General features: G+C 45.4%; 1 protein-coding gene and 1 long non-coding RNA gene across 16 annotated transcripts; one reads left to right on the top strand and one right to left on the bottom strand.

Moving 5' to 3' along the window:
* The first annotated feature begins 290 nt into the window (after window positions 1-290).
* Window positions 291-20,815, top strand: ZNF384 (zinc finger protein 384). 15 transcript variants are annotated; one of them, XM_053661785.1, is made up of 13 exons: window positions 291-489; window positions 1,621-1,680; window positions 4,211-4,289; window positions 8,089-8,159; window positions 8,743-8,980; window positions 9,216-9,263; window positions 9,467-9,800; window positions 10,644-10,736; window positions 14,831-15,055; window positions 15,695-15,877; window positions 17,399-17,477; window positions 18,440-18,598; window positions 19,174-20,815. In XM_053661785.1, the coding sequence occupies exons 4-13, from the start codon at window positions 8,094-8,096 to the stop codon at window positions 19,606-19,608; spliced, it is 1,860 nt and encodes a 619-aa protein (XP_053517760.1). In that variant the 5' UTR covers window positions 291-489; window positions 1,621-1,680; window positions 4,211-4,289; window positions 8,089-8,093; the 3' UTR covers window positions 19,609-20,815. The 15 variants fall into 15 exon arrangements, with proteins under 15 accessions (XP_053517760.1, XP_053517756.1, XP_037016229.2 ...); XM_053661781.1 differs by lacking the exon at window positions 4,211-4,289 and adding an exon at window positions 696-750 and having other exon boundaries at window positions 292-489; window positions 19,174-20,814; XM_037160334.2 differs by lacking the exon at window positions 4,211-4,289 and having other exon boundaries at window positions 292-489; window positions 19,174-20,814.
* LOC119060547 (uncharacterized) lies at window positions 20,792-22,867 on the bottom strand. The gene is made up of 3 exons (XR_005084602.2): window positions 22,802-22,867; window positions 22,506-22,591; window positions 20,792-22,383 (listed from the first exon to the last, which is right to left on the bottom strand). It is a non-coding gene; the product is annotated as an uncharacterized LOC119060547 (long non-coding RNA).
* Window positions 22,868-23,118: the final 251 nt, after the last annotated feature.

The following is a 23,118-nucleotide window of genomic DNA, read 5'->3' as shown; positions in this document are numbered from 1 at the left end:
TCCATACCTCCGCTGGTACCTTGATGCATAATTCATGAACCTGTCGGGATCCCACCCTCCCACTTCCCCAAAAGTCGCTTCCGGAAGCCCAAGGCCCGCAGTTCTGAAGATTCCGCTTCTGCCCTTAGCAGAACCCGCCTTCACTTCCGTTGCGGCGTCACATCCACTAAGGGTTCTACCGGGTCCATGGGCAGAAGCCACTTCCGCCCCTCCTTGGCGTAACTTGCGGCCTAAGTATTCCTGGCGCTAGCGGCGCCGGATATGCCCTATCGCTTCCGGAAGTGACTCGACCTTTGCATTTACCCCCCCCTTCCCCATTGCCGCCCCCCCAACATTGCCATTTCCCTCCCTCCCCCCCCTTTTTTCGTTTCCGGCGCTCCCGCCTTCTCTCCGCGGCGGACCAACTTGGAGCGTGTTTGGGGGGGAGGGAGGGAGGGGCCGTGGAGGATTTGGGGTTCTTGAGAGCACAAGCGGCTGCACCACTTCCGGGTGAGTGTTAGGGGAGGGAGGGCGGTAGAAAGGGGGCCACCCACTGCTTAGAGCCCCCGCCCTGCGGGTGTCTCGCACGCATTCTGTGCGTGTGAGAGTGTGTTCTCTGTCGCGCCTAAAGTGCGTGCTCGCGCGCTCCGCGGTGCGCTCCCCCTCCCCTCGGCCCCTGAGGTCCTCCCACCCCAACCAGCTCCCTCCTCTCCCAGCCAACGCCGCCCCTCCCGCGCTCTGGCTCTGGCGCCGCCGCAGCCGTCCCCCTGGGTGAGTCTCGCGCCGCTGCAGCCGGCGCGCGCCAAGCTCTCTGCTCCTCCCCCCTCCCCCTCCCCTTTTCCCTGGGGGGGGTGGGGAAGGGGGTGCTCCACGGTGAGACTGTACGTGTGTCCGTCCCGGAACCGGAAGTGGTTGTGGAGGAGCGGGCGATGGGGAGGAATGGGGGGGCTTAGGGGGCGGGTGTCTCTCTGGTGGGTGGCAGAGTTCAGCTCCCTGGTGGAGAAGGAGGGACGTCCCAAGGAAGGGCCTTTGAGGAAGGAGTTGGGGGGGGGTGACATCAAGTGAAGGCTCCCTGGAGCTGTCTCACGGGAGCAAAGGTTTTGGGGGACAGCTGGGGTCTCCAATAGACAGACCGCTGTGCAGGTTGAGGGAGGTACTTCTTGGCGCAAGGCCTTGGGTAGGCAGGGACGAAGTCCTCCCAGAAGTGGGGAGGGGAGACCAGAGGAAGTGGCTGGGCCTGAACTGGCCCTGTGCCTGACACAAGGGTTTGTGCATCCCTCTGGTCCTCAGTTTTGCTCTCTGAGCTAGTCCTTGGGGGCAGGGACCCTTCTCTTCCAACTCTTATGTTCTCTGACCCCTCGTTACCTGTCACCCTGGGGAAAGAGGAAGAATCAGTGTCAGGGCAAGAGTAGAACCCAAACACTGGTGATAGAGTTCATTTTAGTTTCTGAGACTTAGATTTATTTCCTTTGTAGCTACACTGGGGTGGCAGTGCACTCCTGTGATTATAACCGTGCACCTTTGCATTCTTGGTTGGGGGTCCAGCCACCTTCCTGACTGCTGACAGTCAAAGAATTCCTCCACAGTTCTCTGGTGCCTGCACCCTTACTGGCCCCTGTAACCCAGACAATTTGTTTACAGAAAGTTCAGGAGCCCTGGAAAGGAGAAAGAATAAAACGACAGGAGGAAGAGAGAGAGAGGGTAAGACAATTTTGGGTTAATGGTTTGTCTTGTTTGGGGGGAGAAGGGGTCATAATAAAACCCGTTTTGGGGGAGACAGTATAACAGAATTCTTCAGGTAATAGCGATTGTAATACTGGTGTTTGCTGTGGGAGAAAAACCAACCTTTTCCTACTATCTCTTGGGGGTGCCTAGGAAGTTTTTGTGCGGAAAGTTGGCTCTGTACCCCGTCACCTTTCATTCCCACCAGCGCTCATCAGGAATGAATTACGAAATGTTCAGGTGAAATCACAAAGTAGTGTTGCATTGTGTCCAAAGCAGAAACTTACATCTACTTTGGGGACAGATGGGCCCTAATTGCTAGTATATTCCTTGTGGCATAGCTTTTGGAATTGTTTTCCTGTGTTTGGAACCAGTAGAGTTGAGTTTAGAGCAGGGTGTGTATCCTTGATATTACAGTTTGGTGTTTGAAATGGATCTGTTGAGTGATTCAATCTATGACACAGTTATTTGAATTCGATGTGGCAGGGTGAAGTTTTCAGGAAAAACTGGGTCATAGGTAGTTTGAAGTAAAGTGAATAAAACTGTGTGGAGTAGACTGCATAAGTAGGTCTGGAAGAATCAAAAATATAAGACTTGATGGTGATAGAATTTTAGGTAGGCTGAAAATGACAATGTGTTGATCCAAAAAAGTTTTGAATTCAGACCTTATAATCCTAGATCTCCTAGGCACCCATTTTAGGCTGGCTTATAATATGTATTCCCCGTAAGTTTATGAGCCAAGTTGATGATTAAATATTAGGTACATATCCCCTCTTCTCCAGCCTTTTTTCCCCCCATGCCGCACATTGCCTAGATCCATTATCTAGTGTGGAACGGGCAGAGCAAGGGAAACCACTTTGTTGTTCTTCCCACCAGAGACAGGGTATGAGGGTCCAGACTGCCATCCGTGTGGTGGTAGTGGTCCTGTTGGCCTCAAACGTGTGGTGTGATGGTCTGTACCAATAAAATTGGAATAAACCTGTTTTGAGTTATTTTGTACTTGGAAGAGTTTACAGAGAGTAGGAAGGCTCTAAATTCTGTTGGGATGGTCCTTCTTGAATGTCCTTAGTAACTGAGAAAAAAACTTTTCTTACTGAGTAAAAAATAGTCCTCTGTTTTTTGTTTTATTTTGTTCCTCATATCCTTAACTAATATTGCAACCTTTCTGTAGTTGTGCATTTTGAAACAGTGTTGCTCAGTAGAGTGTTCAGATCCATGGGTCAGGTTCTTTCTGTAGTTAGATTTGAGTTGATTTTTGCATCTCTCTTGTAAGTGTTTCTAGTTGGTGATTACTAAGCTGGAGGCTATAGAACTGATACTTTGGGGTAGTTCCTTTGTAATTATGTGGTCTTTATGTAATTTTCACTAATTGTCACTAATAGGCCTCATCACATGGAAGTACTTCTCTTTGTTTCTTTCAGGAGCGCTTTGAGCATTTTATTCTTTTTCTGTTTGTTGATGGGCTGCCTTCATCCCATCACACTATGCCTCATGAATTTGTTGTAAGGGGTTTATTTTGCTCCATCACTTACCCAAATAAAAACTTAGTAGAGTTGCAAGTTACTCATTTATCCACTGATGTAGAAGCTAAAATTGGATTCCAAAAATCTTGATTCCTAGGTCCATTTTCTAGCTACTTAATGTGGTTTGTGTATTTCATGATTTTCTAAAGGTTGGCTGTGTTAAGAGAATGTTATTTTCCTGAGGAAAAAAAGTTATGCTTCATTTTAAAAAGAACAAAAAATTGTAGTAAGTACTGAGAGAGAGGTGGTTGTCTTCATCATGTATACAAGAACCACATGCTGCGGCAGTGACATCATCATTTCTCGATGGCTGGTAGCGCTGTGGAAGAATGGACAGAGCTCTAGTGCAAGAGTTCAAGTCCTACTATGTGTTTATGGATACTATGTAATACTGTCTTTTTTCTTCACCTCCTCCGTGCGTCCAAGATTTCTTTGGAGATTGAAAAGGAAATAAGGCTTTGGCTGGTGTGGCTCAGTTGGTTGGTGCATTGTCCTGTAGACCAAAAGGTCATGGGTTTAATTCTCAATCAGGGCACACACGCAGGTTGTAGGTTCAATCCCTGGTCAGGGTGCTTATGAGAAAGCAACCAGTTCATGTTTCTCTCCCCCAGTCCCCCAAAAGCAATGAAAGAAAATATCCTCGGGTAAGGATCGAAAAAAGATCAATCAATCAATCAATAAATAAAGTAGGTCTTTAGAACTCTTGAAAGAAAAGAACTGCCCAATTTAATTATAGCAAACCTCCCTCCTTATTAACAACTGAGGCACAGTACAGTGGTAAAGTTGAAATTAGAACCCAGATTTTCAATCTGCCAGTGTACCTCATTCTACTTAACTGTGTTTTTCCTTCTTTCCTGTTCTTTGGGGCTATAATAGAAACCTCAGTCTGGGTAAACCACTGCTTTTTTAGTGTATTAGTGTAATTATCCAAACTGGTACTCTGTGTACAGATGAGACCTCCCCATAATATCATTGGGCTTCTCCAGGTTTCAGAATGTTGGTACATGCCTGCTTGGATGTCAGGATGGTTTGGTGAGAATTCCTCCATGAAAGAGAGTTAAGAGGGTAAGTGGTGAAATGGACAGTGAACAGGTATTTGAGTGATCTCGCCCCAGCGGCGCCCTGTTACACCGCTCTGAGGGTGCCATTTGCTTGTATTTCTGGCAAGAGCCTTCCTTGACTCTCCACAGTGGTATAGCATTTCTCAGGTGTCATTTTGCAGGCAAACATTGCTTCTAATTGGCCTAGCGGTACTGTCCATGTACCCCCATTTGGGGCTGACATATTTGTCGGAAGCCCACAAAGCACACTTATCATTGTGTCTTAGGACCAGCTGTAGTTCTGATCTTCAGCTTTGTTCTCTTAACCAACACAGAGTGACAGACTAGGTGTTCGTGGAAGTGGAGAGGCCTGTTACTCAGTTTCTCCCCTCTGGATAGTCTGGCCTTTTTACTCAGAATCTGTGATTCCAAAATCAGTTATGTTGGTGGCCGAGTGAAGTTTTACAGAGAATATTATCTTTAACTACTTTCATCAGAATTTCAGTTTTGAAAACATTGGATGAGAACTACCCCAAAAATGTATAATCCATTCCTGGAAATATTCTAAATTGTATGTTGCGACTCGAGCTACAACGTCAGAGAGAATGTACTTCATTTATATGGCTTCGCTCTCTTGTAGAACCAAGAGAACCTTGGTTCTCAAGTTAGAGAACCTTTTTGTAACTTGCTCTGCTGTTTACTGTTTGCCTTCAATTTCCTCATTTAAAAAATGGAATTACAGTGTGCTGAACTTCAGAGAATTGTTGTGGGTATTAAATGATGTGATAGTAGTAAAGTGCTTAGAAAAGGACCTTGAACACAGAAAGGACATAATAGATGTTAATGGCGGTGGTGGTGGCGATACTGTTCATCACATCACTTTGTGTGCCCCCTTTATAGGACCCTACAGAAACTGCTTTGCCTGTGACACTTGTTGGACAGTGAGAATAGATAACAGTCTTGTCGGGGGAGAAATGAGCCTCATCACAGGAATATTATCTGAGGACATTGTTATTTTCAGGCTCTCATTTCCTCCTTAATTTTCACGTCCAGAATGCATTTACTTCCTTGACTCTTCAGGGGGTGTTATCTTCTAGACCTTCCTTTCTTCTACTCTCCAGTACTACATTTCTATCATATATCACTACTCTTGTCTGTTTCATTTTTCTCAGCTAGAAGGCTGGGCAGCGTGGGGTCGTGGGTTAAGGTTTGAACTCCTTACAGTGTTTTCAAAATCTGTGTGTGGAGTCCACTGTCATTCATTCCATTCATTCAATATGGACTTGCTTAGGTGGTGATAAGTCCTGCGTTAGAGACCGTGGAGAGGTGCAGGATGTGATCTCTGCCTCCTGAAAAGCTTGGCAAGATTGGATCCCCATAAACTGCAGTCTGGTTGTTTCTCCATTTCTCTTGCCTGGGGAGGGCCCGAGGCCCCTAATGCTGGAAGGAAAAGGTTAGCACCTGTTTTGGAGACTGTCTGGTTTTACTGTAATTTATAACTCAGGGAGCAGAACTTACCTGCAGTTGATCCCCAGTCATTTAATACTGAGCCTCATTTGTGTGAAGCTGCTGTAGTCACAGATTTGGTTTGTTGCCTCTCTCTTTCGCTACTTCTTAGGGAAAAGGTTGAAATTCAGTTCTGCTTCCCTTTGTAGGATTTATGAAAATTGAGGGTGCTCGTTAATGGAGAAAAAAAATGTGATGAGACTTTTAGAGAAGGGTAAGGGACAGGGTTATGTTTAGAGAGATACTGTACTCTTTCTGCTTGAACTCCTTTGTCGAAGCTCTTTTCTAGTTTCCTTAATCAGTACTTGAAACCGAGTTTCTGTACTCAGTTTACCCTCCAGCAGACACCTTTAGTATCTCTGGTGTCTGCTGCCAGTGTATCCTCAGCGGGACCTGTGGCTGTAGGTCTCAGGTCCTTCTTTCCCACCCGAATCTTGACTACTCTTGGCTCAGAGTCACAATGTGGTGACCATGTTTATTTCCTGCTGTTCCTTGTTTCCCCATTCTACCAGTCCCATACTGCCTCTTCACCTGTTTTCTGCTGGGCTGCAGCTTTCCTGGTCCGGGGTTTTCGGAAGCTATTCTTGACCAACATACTGCCAATTAAGCCTGTCTAAAAGTAATCAGAATGTAAAAATAAGTGAGTGGTAAGATACCTTGGTTTGTAATCATCCGTGACTTGCTTTGTGATTCTGAGGGATTAACTTTTCTTGCTTATCTTCACTCCCAAAGTTTTAAGTTTAATTATCATCTGTGTACAGAGAAGAACTCATGTTTTCAAGTTCAAAGTCTCAGAAGCCTGGTATTCGGGAACTCTGAAGCAGGAGTCTAGTAATGAGGATGAGTTCTGGCCCCCTGTTGTCTCTATTCTGAATCCCTGTAGGTGGAAGTCTGTGGTGCTGCGGCTTCTGCTGGTGCTAGAACTCTTTTTTAAACTGGTAACTCTTAGGTTCTCGCTGCTCAGTCCAGAGTGTGTGTTAACCAGTGTAGCACCATAGATGTTCTTTGACCTTGGGATCAGTGGGATTTAGTCTCTGGATACAGTATGGCACCAGAAAATACCTTGATTTTGCCCTGACTGGTGTGGCTCGGTGAGTCGGGCATCCTCCTGCAAACCGAAAGTTGCTGGTTTGGTTCATGGTCTGCGCACATACCTGAGTTGCAGGCTAGGTCCCTGGTTTGGGAGGTGCAGTAGGCAACCGATTGATATTTCTCTTGAGCATTGATGTTTCTCTTCCCTTCCTTCCCCTCTCTCTAAAAATAAATAAATAAAATCTTTAGGAAAAAACCCTTGATTTTGATTCCTGCCAATTTCATTCTTTAATATTCTTGGACATTTTATCTACTGGTCTAGAACCTTTCCAAGCTGATAGAACTGTAGACGTATCATTTAGAACTCTTGGGGGTTTTTTATTTCAAGGAAGGAGGATTTGAGGAATAAAGGAAAAGAGGAACAGTGTTAGGTGCCCTGCTGTTTGAAGCCAGTCAGTAGTGTATTTTGTGGGACTTTGGGCACATCCCTTCCCCTCTCATGACTATAGTTTCTTTTCTTGTCAGCAAAGGAAAGTAATACCAGTTCTGTTTCTTGGGGTATGGAAAGCATTCTGTGGGTAAATGAGATGGGTATATGTTCTTTCAGCAGCCCCTTAACTAGGACTGCCTTTGTCGGATGGGGATAGAGTGCTGAGTGGCTCTGACCAGTGGAGCTAATATGCTAGATCCTAAAGTCTTTTCTTTTTTTAATTTTTATTTGTAGAGATTTTATTTATTTATTTACTTTTAAAGATTTTATTTATTTATTTTTAGAGGGGAAGGGAAGGAGAGAGGGAGAGAAACATCAATGTACGGTTGCCTTTCGTGCGTCCCCTGCTGGGAACTGGCCTGCAGGGAACCGGCCTGCAACCCCCAGTATGTGCCCTGACTGGGAATCGAACCTTGATTGTCTGGTTCACAGGCCCGCGCTCAATCCACTGAGCTACACCAGCTAGGGCAGATTTTATTTATTTTTAAACAGAGGGGAAGGGGGAGAGAGAGAGGAAGAGAAATATCAATGTGTGGTTGCCTTTTGCATACCCCTTAGTGGGGACCTGGCCCACAACCCAGGCATGTGCCCTGACTGGGAATTGAACGGGTGACCCTTTGGTTTGCAGGCTGGCACTCAATCCACTGAACCACACCAACTAGGGCTAAATTCTAAGGTCTTGACCGCTGATTCCCAGCCATGTGGTCAAAGAAGAAATCAGGAACTCCTCAACTCCCCTTCTCCATTGCTAAGGTTCAGGTCTGTTCTGTGTGTGACGTGGTCTCTCTTTCTTCAGGTAGAATGGAAGAATCTCACTTCAATTCTAACCCGTACTTCTGGCCTTCCATCCCCACAGTCTCAGGACAGGTATGTGGGGTTTGCTTTTCTGCTCCTCTACCATGGCATACTTTTTTCAACTCTGTATAGTAAGTTCTAGTACTGTGAAGACTGATGCAAGACAAACCACTGCTTTTTCACCAGGTCCCCATCACCAGAATTATATAGTGTTTCTGTTTAGCTTCTTTCTTCTGGAAGCACAAAGATATTAACTACTCACTCCTTGATATCCAAGGAGGAGGACAGACAATGCTAAGTGCGTAGGGACAAAATCAGGCTCTCCCAGAAAAGGCTAACTCCCCTCCCCCTTCCTTTTAATTATTTATTTTTTAAATTACAGTTGACATATATTAGTTTCAGATATACATCACAGTGATTAGACACTCACATACATTAAGAAGTGATCACCACAATGTGTTTCTAGACCTATCTGGCATCATGTATAGTTATGATATTATTGACTATATTCCTTCTGCTACACTATACATTCCTATAACGGTTTGTGTAACTGGCAGTTTGTACTTTTTAGTGCCCTTCACCTGTTTTGCTTATCTCTCACCCCTTCCCATCTGGTGACCATCAGTTTGTTCTCTGTCCATTCCATTTCCTCCAGATTGAAAACACGATGTTCATCAACAAGATGAAGGATCAGCTGTTGCCAGAGAAGGGCTGTGGGCTGGCTCCACCCCACTACCCCACCTTGCTGACAGTGCCTGCCTCCGTGTCCCTGCCCTCAGGCATCAGTATGGACACAGAGTCCAAGTCAGACCAGCTGACCCCACATAGCCAGGCATCCGTTACCCAGAATATCACGGTGGTCCCTGTGGCGTCTACAGGACTAATGACTGCTGGTGAGCAACTCTGCTCTTCTCCAATCTGAGGTGTTGATCTTCCATGATCAGTACCCCAGGCTGGAGGGCTCCAACAACATGGGGAGTGGGAAATGTGTTTGATTACTCAATCAGATTTTTATTAAGTGCCTACTGTGTGCCTAGCAATGTGCTAGGCATTGTGGGGGATACAAAGAAGTAGAAGATGCGGTCCCTGCCTTTGAGGAGGTGACATTCTTTCCTTCTCTGAATCAAGGAGTCTCCTGTTCTCAGAGGTGGAGAAGAGAAGGGAGTCAATCAAGGGGTAAATCTCACTGTTACCAGGGTTGGGGTGGGGACAGGGGTTAGGAGACCATTTTTTTTCCTACAGGGTTTGGGGTATCCTATGTACTCTGGGATGGGGGGTGGTGGTAAGGGGTTAATTAGACAATTATCTGGGGGAAGTTAAATAGGATTTGGATCAGGACTGGGCAGCATGACACCATCTCCTTTTTCTTCCAATCCTAGGTCCTGGTTTGGTAATCACGTCCCCCTCAGGCTCCCTTGTGACTACAGCCTCATCAGCTCAGACCTTCCCCATTTCGGCTCCCATGATTGTCTCAGCTCTTCCCCCTGGCTCACAAGCCCTGCAGGTGGTCCCTGACCTTTCCAAGAAGGTGTCATCATCCCTAACAGAAGAAGGAGGCGGAGGTGGTGGTGGAGGTGGCAATGTGGCTCCTAAGCCCCCCCGGGGCCGAAAAAAGAAGCGGATGTTGGAATCAGGGCTGCCTGAGATGAGTGACCCTTACGTCCTCTCCCCTGAGGATGATGATGACCATCAGAAAGATGGAAAGACCTATAGGTATGAGCCATCCTGGGGCAGGACGGGGTGAGGATCCCTGTCTCCACCTCCCTACCCCCTCTGTGTCTTGCCCCTAATCATGCTGTATGCTCTGCCAGTTTTCCACCTCAGAGCCATGTGCATGTCAGGTGTTCTGTCACGGGGCAGGAAGGGAGAGCTTCTAGCACTTCGCTGGTGCCTCTTCCCCCAGGATGCCTACCCATTTCACCCAGAGTCATCAGCACCGACTTATTTTTGAGTAGCATAATGGAGTTCTTTCTTGTAAAGAGGCTTTAGACTGGGTTTGAGACTCTGTCTCCAGCACCTTTTTGCTTTCTGCATTTTCCATCCCTATTTTTCCAAGAAACCTTCCTGGTAAGCGCCTCGCCAGTGTGCTGTCCACTGGTTCTTGGGCCATATTTGAGCATTGAGCCTGCCTGACTGACCCTGCATGGTTGGGATAATGGGAGGGATCTCTATAAAAAGGTGGGAGGAATAGGATACCTCCCTTACCCCCCTTGGAATATGTGCTTCTAAAATGACTGCTCACTTTCTAATTCATGGAAGTCATTTTGATTCTATACTGTCTTTAATTTGTCCGTTGCCAAAAAGCATTATATTTGCATGTGGTACTGTACAAAAATAATTACATAGGTAAACTTCCCTGCCCTTTGAACATTGCAAATCTTTTTCATTCCCTTGAGAACTATCAAGGGCCCTACTGGGTTTGGGGAATTTGGTCCCATTAAATAGAGTGGGATAACTACTGTCACAGCTTTGACACAGACAGGGGCAGATGTGCATGGCTGGGAGATTGGGTCTGTCCTTAGTGTACCGAGATGGGCAATGTTGTTCCCATTTTAGGAGCGAAGGGAACTGCGGCACAGGAAATGGACAGAGCCTTGGGCTCATGGATTCAGTTCCTGGCTCCACCACGAACTTGCTGTGTGACCCTGGGCAAGTCCTTTTCCCCTCTCTGGGCCTCAGTTTCCTCATCTGTAAAATGGGGAGAATTCTGTTTCTGCCTCCCATTTGTTGGGGGTACATATCAGATAAGATTTGAAATGTCGAGAACTTCAAAAGAGATTAAAAAATAGCCATCACTTAGCGTTTATTGTTTGTGTTGTACACTTCTGCAGAGAGCAGCTACAACTCTAGAGCATTGAAATCCCTCCCTGTGAAGGGAAAACGAGGGGAGTGTTGCTAATGGAGAAAGTGTTGAGCACTGCAGAATTCAGTGTTTAGTCCGAAAGTTCATTGCAGCTTTATTATTACAGGTGTACCCCACTCTATACAATAAAAGTGTTCCAGGAAAATGTTTACATCATATCGTATTATAAAGGTACCTGACAAATTTGACTCTTTAAAGGCATTCATTTATATGTCATTTCATGAATGAAAATTCCTCTTCAATATATATTGTAGAAATCTGGGTTTTTATGTATTTGCTTTAAAGTGAGGTCCTGGTGACATGGAGATACGCCTACACAAACCTTGCTGTGGCGGCAGCAGTGGGAGGCTCTCCGACACCCTGTGGAGCCCTCCACATGGGTCAGGGTCCTCTGGTTCTGCCAACGTTTTCTAGTTCTTTAGTGTTTTGAACCCACATTAAAGCCCAAACTGAACTGGACTGCCCAAACTGAATGTGGAAAGAAATGTTTATATACAATTAGAAGGAAGCTCTGATGGGATTTTCCACAACCTCAATGTTTTTTGGAATTCTTGATAGGCCCCACGCCTAGGTGACTAAAGAGAACTCTGAAATTTAAGAGGGACTGATTACATTCTAGATGAATGGAATTTATTCAGAAACTCAGAACTCGGAAGTTCTAATGGAATCTTTTTAATCACAAAGACTCCCTCTTTCAATGCATGTGTGGGTCAACCACATCCATTCCTGTGGCGAGTGGTATTTGACTGTGTATTGGGGGAATTGGGTTCTGTTGCTCTGGACAAGTCAACTTATTTCTGACTCTTTGTTCCCTTCCGTAAAATAGGAAGATCAGTTGTGGCCTTCATCTGTCTTGTGGAAATGTTTCGACGGGAAAATCAGAGTATTTGAAATGTTTTTTGAGTATCTTAGGAAAACAATGGGATGATAATTCATTGTGGTTATTGTAAGCAAGGTCATTGCACTGCACACTTCCAAAGGAGCACTGTTCTCATGTGGATGTGAATGGTGCCTCCTAGAGTTGTGCACCCAGTGATAAGGAGTGCCGGCTTTTCTGTCCCCCACTAACTGCTCCCTGCCACAGATTCCTGCCGCAAATCAGATTCCTTTTCAAGCACACAACTCTTTGTATGAAAGAACTTACACTCCTCTCTCTGGGTTCATAGGATTTCAGAGTTGGAGATACTTTAAGGGTCACCTAAGCTGCCTCTTCTCTGTAGTTTTAGTCCCCTAAAAATTCCTGGAAGATGACTCTCTAGCCTCTCCTTGAATACCTCTAGTCTGAGGAATCTTAGGCTAGAATCACAGCTTTCTACTGAATAACTGTTTTTCCTTTGGCAAAGTACTTAACCTTTCTGAGCCTTCCTGTTCCTTTCTGTAAAATAGGGATAATACTTGCTAGCTCGTTGTGAGGGTGGAAACACTGTGTTTAAAGTTCCTTGGCAATATGAGGTACAACAAATGGCAAAGTTACTGGCATCATTTTTGTACCTAGTACTTTTTGAGACTGCTAGTTTTGTTGCCAGTCCATTATTGATGAATTTGTTTTGTAGATTCTTCTCTAGTTGAAAACTTTGATGAAGTTTTCCTCTTTTATAATTAATTTCATATTAAGGTGTGTGTTTGTGTGTTCAGCACTCATACACTAAGTGCAATTTTGTTTGAGTTAAAATGAATGTGTTGTTCCACCTCTGAGAAATTTTAGCAACCAAGGGAAATTATTTTGTAACTTTAGTGCAGTTCCCCCTCCAAGTGACAATGTGTCCAGTTTCTTCTTTTTTTTTCCAATTCTCACCAGAGGATATATAGGGTCCAACACAAATAACACCCCTTTTTTATTACAAAATCTTTGATTATAAAATCCTAAGCATCTAATTCTGTAACACAATAATATCATACTTAGGCACACTACATGGCATTTTAGGTGAAATGTTCAAATTAAAACTGTAAATTATCACACCCATATTATTACCCTACTAACCATATTCAAGTAGGCATTAATTCTGCTGGGCCCTGTATGTACTGATTTCAGAAAGAGAGGAAGGGGGTTGGGGGGTGGGAGAGGGAAACATCGATTGGCTGCCTCCCACACATGCCCCAACAAGGGAACATCCCGTAACCTAGTTAGTTCTGTGCCCTGACCAGGAATTGAACTTGTGACCTTTTGGTGTACAGCACAATGCTCCAACCAACTGGCCCACCTGGCCAGGGCCAACATGTCCAGTTTCTAACCTCATTCTTAGTGACTCATCCACGCTGATGCTGTTAACATGAATGCAGTTTTATTATTAGAGAATACTGGCTTATTTTAGACTGCCCTAGATATTTGCTGGCCTTTCTAGGGGCAGTTATTTATCTGTCTATTTTATAAACCAGAAAATTGAGGTCTGGATTGATGCGCAAGCCTATAACAACCCTGAGTAGAGCCCAGGTGTGTAGACTTCCTGCTGGCTGTATGCTTTGGGCTCTGCTACCTATAAACAGAGCCTCCTCACCTCCTATCCAGTGGTTGGGCATCCTAGACAACAGTCAGCAATTGGTAGGCTGGTGATTGCGTTTCTTCCAGAGTTATCCAGTAACTAGAGAAATAAAAGTTGGTTTTGATGATTAGAATTTTAATAGAAGCGTTAATAGAGGGACCATACCCCAGCCAACAGTAACACATTTTTCTCTGAGGAGCTTAGACTTCTTTGTAGTCTTGCAGTCAATCATTCTCTAAAAGTTCTGGGATCAGAAAAAAAGTAGAAATGACCCCTCACACAGTCCCAAGCCCCTCTTACAGAGATGAATAGGGAAACTCAAGAGATATTTGCCCCAGTTACTGGGCTTCTAGGCTGTTGCCCTTTCTACCAGCCTGCACTGTACACTAGTGATTTGTTTAAGAATGCTAGGGTTCTAGCCCACATATAAGTAGCTTTTACCTGCTAAAGTCTGAATAGGTATGGTTTGTCCTGCTCAGAGGCCTTCTTAGTATTGTTGGGCAGTGTCAGAGTAGGAAGACTACCAACTCAGATGATGAGTGAAAGTGTATTCAGATGCTCTTGATGTCAACCCAGGGTGCTGATGTTGGCTCCATGTGCGAGGAAAGAGAAAAATGTTAATAGGGAAGCCCAGTGTTTTACAGGTCTTTTTCTCCTAAACACTTGAGGGACACAACCTACTTTTAACAGATACCTTGGCTCGTTTGCAGAAATGGCTCTCACATAATTGCCTGGGGGGTAGGGGTGGCTGGTGGAACATCAGATACAGCACGGAGGGCAGACATAAAGTGATTTGGAAAAGCCCCTCCAAGTACTGTAAGTCTGATACTTCCCCACCCCCATCCTCTAGGAATCCCTGGCAGAAAGGAAGTAGGAGAAAATCTGAAAGAAGGCAATTATTTGTGGAGACAGGCGAGAAGTCCTTCTGGGTAATCTAGTCAGTTTGTCCTCATTGTCATTTCACAAGTTTGAGGAATACCTGAGTGATGTGCTTATATGTGGGAAATTGGAGGAAAGAGTTCTTTAAAAGTTTGAAATTAAGTTATAGGCAGAAGGAAAACAGAAGTTAGCTGATAATTCTAGCCCAGTGAGAGTCACATTAGCCCAGAGCCTATAATAAGATTTTCCTGTCTTACCTCATTGAATTCTCGTTTTTTTGTACACCCTTAGGGAGTGCAGTCATTCAGCAAATCTGTATTGAGTATTTATATTGTACTGGGCTGTGTTAAAAGCTTTAGCTATAAAAATAAATAAAACAGAACCTCTTTTCTCATGGGCCTTACAATGTAATTGGAATAGGAAAGAGATTAGAGAGGTTGACTTCTTTGGAAGTAGAGGGGAGGGTTCAGCAATGCCTTCTTGGTGGGAAGGATCTTAACCGCTGCCCTCACTTGGCCCAGGTGCCGGATGTGCTCACTGACATTCTACTCAAAGTCGGAGATGCAGATCCACTCCAAGTCACACACCGAGACCAAGCCCCACAAGTGCCCACATTGTTCCAAGACCTTCGCCAACAGCTCCTACCTGGCCCAGCACATCCGTATCCACTCAGGGGCTAAGCCCTACAGTTGTAACTTCTGTGAGAAATCCTTCCGCCAGCTCTCGCACCTCCAGCAGCACACCCGGTAAGGCTGCTCTTGGTTTTCTCCCACTACCTGGCCGTACTCTCCACGTTTCCTTTCCAACTTTGCCCTTTGGGAGCCTCAGTTCTCTCCCATTACTGTCTGCGAAAATTAAATTCTATGTCATAGGAATTTGGGGGGGCCTGGAAAATTGTGGTCTTCAATCCCAAAGTCTGGAACGATTTCTGTGGTTTCTCTGTGTGTCTGTTTGGAAATCTTCTGCAGAGCAGGCCCTGCTTTTACTATATGCTTCAGTTCAGAGCCAAGGTGTGCATTCAACTTCAGGTCCATGGGGAACAGGCGGTATTGGTCTTTGTTCATATTACAGTTTGGAAGCAGGGTGTGGTGAGTGTGTAACCTTAGAGCCAAAAGGAGGGTTGATGAAACAAATCTTTACGGTTACCAGGAGCCAGGGGTTCCAGCTCTTCATCATCTCACTGCCATTTTAGCCACCGACTTAAGATCAGCAACAACCTAGATCTTGGTGTTCTCTTCATTAGCCTCTCCAGGCCGGAGTATGTTTGGGAGGAGGGAGGAGGGGGTGTTCTCATCCGTCAAGCAACATCATTTCACCCAGCAGAGCTGAGCCCATGGTGTCGAACTGCTTCCTCCTCCCCCCTTCCCTCCTCTCCTCTCCGGCAGGATCCACTCGAAGATGCACACGGAGACCATCAAGCCCCACAAGTGCCCGCACTGCTCCAAGACCTTCGCCAACACCTCCTACCTGGCTCAGCACCTCCGTATCCACTCGGGGGCCAAGCCCTACAACTGTTCCTACTGCCAGAAGGCCTTCCGCCAGCTCTCCCACCTCCAGCAGCACACACGGTAAGGGAGAGTGGCAGGCTACTGCCCCCGCCCCGCTGGCATGCCCTCCCCACCCCCGCCCCGGACACACACAACAACCCGCATGCGGGGGGCGGGGGAGAAACCTGGCTGGAGGAGAGACCTGGCTGGAGGAGAACACAACTTTCATCTGGGAGAAAGAACAAGTGACAACATGGAGACACAAGTGGATACTCAGAGAGAGCCTTTCTGGGGCAGAAGCTGCACTGGGGAGATGCAATGACTGTGTGATGTTCCCAGATGCATGGGAGGAAGAGATTGACCTGGAGCAGAGAAAACTCTTATTTCCCTCATTGGCTTCCCTGAAAACACCCATGTACACATCTTGCAAGATTTTGTCCTTGATGCCAAAGCCAGAGCACTTGAACATGATACCTCTAGCCCTTAGGGCACCACTTATGAAGGGAAGATACAGACTTTAGCTGGGTATCAGCCTGCTAACACCTACAGCAACAAACAAGGTTCCCAAAGGATGCCCGGAGTAGAAAACAAAACCAAACATGTCCTAAACCTTAAAGAGCCAGCAAACAACGAAAAAGCTCATACTTCATAAGGATGCCCACTGTTTGTCCCATGAATCTGGAGTGACTAGGAGGAAATGACTCTGCCAACCTGAAGAATTGATGTCCTTCAATGGTATCTCAAGTTGAACTGCAATCCACACTCTTACTAAACACCTGGCTGCTTATGGATGTGGTGATACTCTTAAAGTGGTCAGACATTGTGCTTTGTGAAGAGGAGGAGTTGGGCTTTTCTCATAAGGAGACATATCCTGTGATGTTTTCAAGATTTTATACCAGAGTTCCAGAAAAACACCTGGTCTCAAAGATGGTCCTGAAGTTCCTGTTAAGAAGCAGGTGTCCGTGCACCCTCAAGTTCTTGGCTCATCTCAGTGGAGGGCCCTGTAGAGTTTGGGAAACAGGTCAAATTGGTACTAAACTAGGCATTTCCTGCCATTAGGGGGCTGGACTGGGAAAAGTCTGAAGGAGTTTCTGCGAGTATTCATATCGCTGCTACTTTCCATAGTTAGCATAACTCTGTGCTTTTCTTTGACACAAGAATTTTTTCTGGGAGTGGTGCTCCAGGCAGTGGGTATAGTTTCTGGCTGGTTAGTCGGGGGCCAAGGAAGAAGTTTTATGTATTTTTTCTTTTCCTTCCTATTGTGTTTATCTTATGTTTCTGAGCATTCATCAGGGATAATTACTGCAGGAGCTTACTTGTATACCTAGTAATGTGACCTGCCGCTCCCTGGGCTGCTGAGCTACCAGTCCCTCCTTCCCGAGCAGGAGGAGCCCATCTTGAACTGAGAGATGCAGACAGTGAGCAGCAGTCAGACACTGCCGCCTGATGATCCATGTCAGAGGAGCTGAGACGTCCTGGAGATCCATTTCACGCTCCCACTCCCGTGGGAGCACAGGAGTGGCCTTGAGGCTCGTTTGAGAGTCAGTCCCCAAGCGGCCTTGCTGACAGCCTTTCCCTCTCTTGTTTTCTCATCCCATGCAGAATCCACACCGGTGATAGACCATATAAATGTGCACACCCAGGCTGTGAGAAAGCCTTCACACAGCTCTCTAATCTGCAGGTAAATGTTCTTCTTTCCACATGGGGCCTTGACTCCAAGACTTGGGTCAAAGTGCCATTTAACTAGTAAAGTAGTTCTTAAACTTTTTCAGGACCCCTTCACATTTTTAATAATTATCGGGGAACCCAAAATGCTTTTGTTGATGTGGGTAATGTTTATCTATATAGATATTGTAAACTGTTCTTTAAAAAACAACAAACACATTATGTTAACACAAATAACATATTCCCTGCTCTGGCTGGTGTGGCTCAGTGGATTAAGTGCAGGTCTGCGAACCAAAGGGTCGCAGGTTCAATTCCCAGTCAGAGCACATGCCTGGGTTGCCAGCCAGGTCCCTCCCAGTAGAGGGCGTGTGAGAGGCAAACGCACCTTGTTGTTTCTTTCCCTCTCTCTCCCTTTCCCCTTTCTCTAAAAATGAATAAGTAAAATATTTTTAATAACATATTCCAAAACACATACCCACCAAAAAATTTAGTGAGAAAGATGGCTTGTTGTACATTTTTTCACATTTCTTTAAATTATGGCTTACCAGAAGATGGCTAGATCTCGTGTCTACTGTGTTTAATCTATTGCAATATTGTGCATCATTTAATCTCTGTACAGTCATGAGAATGAAAAGGCAGACATTGTCTTACGACTATTTTGGAAATAGTTTTGATCTTGTGGACCCCTTGAAAAGGTCTTGGTATTCCCTGGTGACCCCCATGTCTCACTTGGAGAACCACTGGCCGGGTGAGACCAGCACAGCCATCCTTTCTTTCAGAATCCTGGTCTGTGCTGCATGAGGTATGCTTCTTCCCTTACTTAGCCCATGGTCCCTGAAGTTTCATTTGAAGCAATTTCTACTGCCTTTGGATGCAAAGAGAACCTGGGAGACCTAATACCCTGTTTAGGGCTTTCCGTTAAGGAGGCAGGAGGGAAAAGTCCAATACACTCATCCTTATTTTTACCAATTGTATCAGTCTCACAGGCGGCAGCACAACAAAGATAAACCGTTCAAGTGCCACAACTGTCATCGGGCTTACACGGACGCAGCCTCGCTAGAGGTGCACCTGTCTACGCATACGGTGAAGCATGCCAAGGTGTACACCTGCACTATCTGTAGTCGGGCATATACGTCGGTGAGTACTCGATGCCTTCTCTTTCTTCATAGGCCCGTAAGACTACAATCCACTGTACCCCATCTTTCTGGATAAAGGTGTGTTGCAGTGAATTTCCTGCCTCCCTCACTCCAACTTACACTGTCAAGAAGAACAGAATCTAAACAGACCCATAGCTGAGGAATTCAGGGGATGTCTGATCCCTTAATCCTATAGAGATTGCTAAACAATGATTCCTCATTTTACTTGAACAGAATACAAAATAAAGCAACCTGAGAATTTTGGAAAAGAAAGATTTCAGTTAGATGTTTTCCCTTAGACTCCAGAAAAAGGTTGTAAATTTGTTCCATTCGAAGATCTTTCAGAAAATGACAGCTTTTCCTGTGCTGTCAGATGCCCATGGTGACTCTAAAGGTCCCCCTTCTCTCTAGCCAGGAGTGAGCCCTGAAAGTGGCACAGAGTGAACCTGCCGATGACTTCAGGACATTTCTGTAAAAGTATTGTTCTATTTAAAGCAAAGTAAGCCCAGGTGCTACTTACAAGTAACCTCTTTCCTTCTCTTCCCTCCCTCAACTCCTTTTCACTATCTCCCTCAGGAAACATACCTTATGAAACATATGCGCAAACACAACCCTCCTGATCTCCAGCAACAAGTACAGGCAGCGGCGGCGGCGGCAGCAGTGGCCCAGGCTCAAGCTCAGGCTCAAGCTCAGGCTCAAGCTCAGGCTCAAGCTCAAGCCCAAGCCCAAGCCCAAGCTCAGGCCCAGGCCCAGGCCCAGGCCCAAGCCCAAGCCCAAGCCCAAGCCCAGGCTTCCCAAGCATCACAGCAGCAACAGCAGCAGCCACAGCCACCACACTTCCAGTCTCCTGGGGCAGCCCCCCAGGGTGGGGGTGGTGGGGACAGCAATCCCAACCCTCCACCCCAGTGTTCCTTTGACCTGACCCCCTATAAGACGGCCGAGCATCATAAGGACATCTGCCTCACTGTCACCACCAGCACCATCCAGGTGGAGCACCTGGCCAGCTCCTAGAGACCTGTGCTGCCACCCACTGGGAAGAGGGGAAAGAAATTCTGGTCTCTTCTTTCTCCAACTCCTTGGTGGGGAAAAAAGTCCTCTTCTTCCTTGACATGCCTTGGCTCCATCTCCTTGGACCTCAGGCACGGACTTCCTTCACAGGATAACCATCCTTATTTTCAACTCCTCCTCAAAAAAGAACATCAGCCCTTCTGATTGGCAGAGGGATACTGAGCTGGTAGTGTAATCCAGCAGCCTCCCCTCCTAAGCATAGCTTTTAAAAATTGGGAGTTGGTGCTCAAGGGAGGGATTTGCTATGACCTCATAGAAACTTTTCCATTGTGGGCACTTATTCTCTCCTTACCCTCATAATCCTCAAAGTTCAGGCTGGTAGAAGACTAGAGGCTGGCCTTCCCAGACACCAGAGAGTTGGGAGCCCTGAATGCAACCAGTCTCTTGTTCTGATCTTACCTGTGAAAGAACAGAGGTTTCTCATGTGCCCTGACCCCTGGGAGTCTTTTTTCTTCCCCTCATGGTCTCACTTCAGTTCTTACCTAATGCTGGAGGAAGGGGATCTGGATGGGGGGGTGGTCAGACTCCCTTTATTTGTAAAGGGGCATGGGCTGAGATGTGGTCCCCAAGGGGCCGGCAATCCCCAAAATGGCTGAGGGTGGCTTAGAAGTGTGGGTTATGGTTTTCCTCGGAGCCCCTCCCCTTCTCTGCTAACCAAAATCCTGTACTCAGTCCCCCCATCCCGAAACGTAAGGAGGTATGAGAGCTTTGTGCTCTTCATGAAATCCCATAACAATGGGGTTTTTGCAGAGAAGGGAGGGTTCAGGGTAAACACAAGGACTGGACTTAGCTCCCTAGGTGCCACGGTCAGTTGCCGGATATGGATTTATATATAAATATATATATATAAATATATATATACCCACTCATCACGGCCATCTTTGTTGTAACCATTTCTGTGTTTATAAATGCATTATATCTCAGAATTTTCATATTGATGTTTTGTTTATTTTTGTCTTTTCCCACCCTGTCTTCTGGCCAGTGACATTTTTATTTTCTTTTGTCTTTTTTTTTTTTAAATCATGACAGATTTTAGAGAAAAGAGAAAATGAAAAAAAAGTCAAAATCAGTTGTTATAAAGCAATTTAAAATGAAGAAAAAACTTATGTACAAACCAAGGGGTGTTTTTAGAACCTTGTATAGAAATAAATTCATGTAAAAGGATCAGAGGCAGTGGAGCTGCTGATGTGAGCATGGGAAAAGCTATCTGGAGAGCTGTTCAAGGCGGGTACTAAGGATTTACACTAGAGTTTGTATATGTAAAGAATGAATGTTGTGTGATGAGACTCGGTGTTTGTTCCCAACCATAGAAGGGTACAGCTTTGAGATTTCTGAAGTGGAATATTGGTTGATAAGGATTTCTACATACAAATCTTGCCACGGGGACAGCATTGCCTGAATATGTGAGAGCAAGGTTCCAGTCATGTTAAAAGCACTAAGCTTATCAAAGAATTGTAGGCATGGCCTCTTGAAAGGACCTGTGCTCTTGCCTGAGCATCAGTGGGCTCAGTGGTAACTTTAGCTGACGTGTGTACGTACATGTATCTTCATTATACTGTGGCACCTAAAACAAGTTTCCCATAGTGGAAACAATAACCAGGATTGAATAACATTGCAGGACAGTTGTACAGAGGAGTAGAGGGCAGTCAGAAAACCTGGACATCAGCCCTGGCTCTACTATCAAACAGTGTTGGCTGAGATGCGTCTTCAGGTGTTAAATGAAGGGGTTGGGCTAGATCACCTCCAAGATTCCCTTTTGAGAATTAAGAAAAAGTTTAAGCACTGAAAAAGTTATGACAAAGCTCCCACATCTGATAACATGTCTATCCTCTGGGATTGCTGGGCCCAGTGCTCACCCAGTGGAGTGTGGACAGTCAATGCAGTAATGCCCCTTTGTGAGCATTATCCAAAAATCTCCATCTGTGGTATGGCACTAATGGAATACCACATGACCAAATATGCTGGTGTTTGTTAGCTTCCCGAATGTTCAGTGAATTTTCCCCCTGCCCTACCTTCATCACAGGTATTAAAACCAGAATCATTTTTTTCTTTTTTAAACATTTTAAAGTTTATTTTTAAAGGCAGGGAGAGAAACATAGATGGGCTGCGTGTTCCTGGGGACCTGGCCCACAACCCAAGCATATGCCCTGACTGGAAATTGAACCTGCCACCTTTTGGCTTGCAGGAGATTGTTCAACCCACTAAGCCACACCAGTCAGGGCTACTTTTTTTTTAAAATGGTATGCTCAACTCATCAACAACCCTGTGAAGTAGGTACTGTTCTCATTTTATAGGAAATAGGCATAGAACTTTACTTACCAAGGGATATGGCGCTTTAGAGGTGCCATAGCACAATAGAAGCTTAGGTTCTATTATCTTAATGCTTGCTCAGTATACGTGGGGTTTCACATATTTGTTCTAAATTATGTGTTTGAAAACCTGTACCATGTACCATTGATAATTATCAAGAATGTGTGTTAGGAGTGACAGTGCTCTCCAAAATACTGCCTTACACCATGGTTAGGTTATGAGCTTTGCGTTGTTTTACCGGTATGGTGACAATCTGTCATGCACTCGATGGTATCCATCCTGGTGAAAAGCATCGTTTTTACGGTACTGTAGCTGAGGAGGGGGACAGCGAGCATCTAACTGGCAGCAACTCTAGTTACACGCCCGTCCTTTCAGAATCCTGGTGCTAGTTCATGTCATATATAAACTCTAATAAAAAGGGAGACAAAAACATGAGGGGAAGGACAGAAGTACAATGTCATTTTATGCAAGAATATATTGAATGTAAAAGGATAAGAATGCTGACAAAAGGTGTGTAGAATTATACTTACTGTGAAGATTACAGATTTATAAGCAAAGATGATAAGCAATCTACTATTTCCATGTTAAAAAAAATAATCCTGGGGCGTTGGTGCTCCTGTAAGTGAACAGAAATGCCAATGGTTTAAATCTTACAACACTGCCTCCCCAACTTCCTTAAGAAACTAGCTACCTTACAGAAAGTCTTAATTCAGCTGGGATCAACTCTAGACATATTTATATTCGGTAAAAGAAAGATCCCTCAGTAGCTGAAAAGGGATGTTTATGGAATATAAACCAAGAGTCACGTTTTATCAAGGATTTTTACCTCATTACCGCACATTCCCGTTTTGGAGGGAAAAAAAAGTTTGATAGCGAATGCAAAATGGCGACCTCCACTGACGTCATGACTGCCGCGGTGGATCGCGTATGGGGGCTCCGTAAGGGCGGAAGTGGGCTCAACCCGCTTCAGGGCATCTCTACGGGAGGTCGTGGACACTTCCGCAAAAGGATAAGGGTCAATATCATTGGCGGATGTGGCCCTGGGAATAATTTACTAAGGGCGGAAGTTCTCATTTTAAGGGCAGAAAAGCCGTAACCCGAGAATAATAGCTTCAGCATCTGTCGCGTTTCAGCCACTTCCGG

The sequence above is a fragment of the Artibeus jamaicensis genome, unplaced genomic scaffold (assembly GCF_021234435.1).
Source record: "Artibeus jamaicensis isolate MK-2021 breed Jamaican fruit bat unplaced genomic scaffold, CSHL_Jam_final contig_233, whole genome shotgun sequence".
NCBI lineage: Eukaryota > Metazoa > Chordata > Mammalia > Chiroptera > Phyllostomidae > Artibeus > Artibeus jamaicensis.
This window is presented reverse-complemented; position numbering and strand designations above follow the sequence as displayed.

Excerpts from the sequence above, each read along its gene's own strand:
- ZNF384 (XM_053661785.1), top strand. The coding sequence starts at position 8,094 with ATGGAAGAATCTCACTTCAATTCTAACCCGTACTTCTGGCCTTCCATC. Across the intron at positions 9,801-10,643 it reads AAAGATGGAAAGACCTATAG|GAGCGAAGGGAACTGCGGCA; the intron begins GTATGAGCCATC and ends TTCCCATTTTAG. Across the intron at positions 15,878-17,398 it reads CACCTCCAGCAGCACACACG|AATCCACACCGGTGATAGAC; the intron begins GTAAGGGAGAGT and ends CATCCCATGCAG.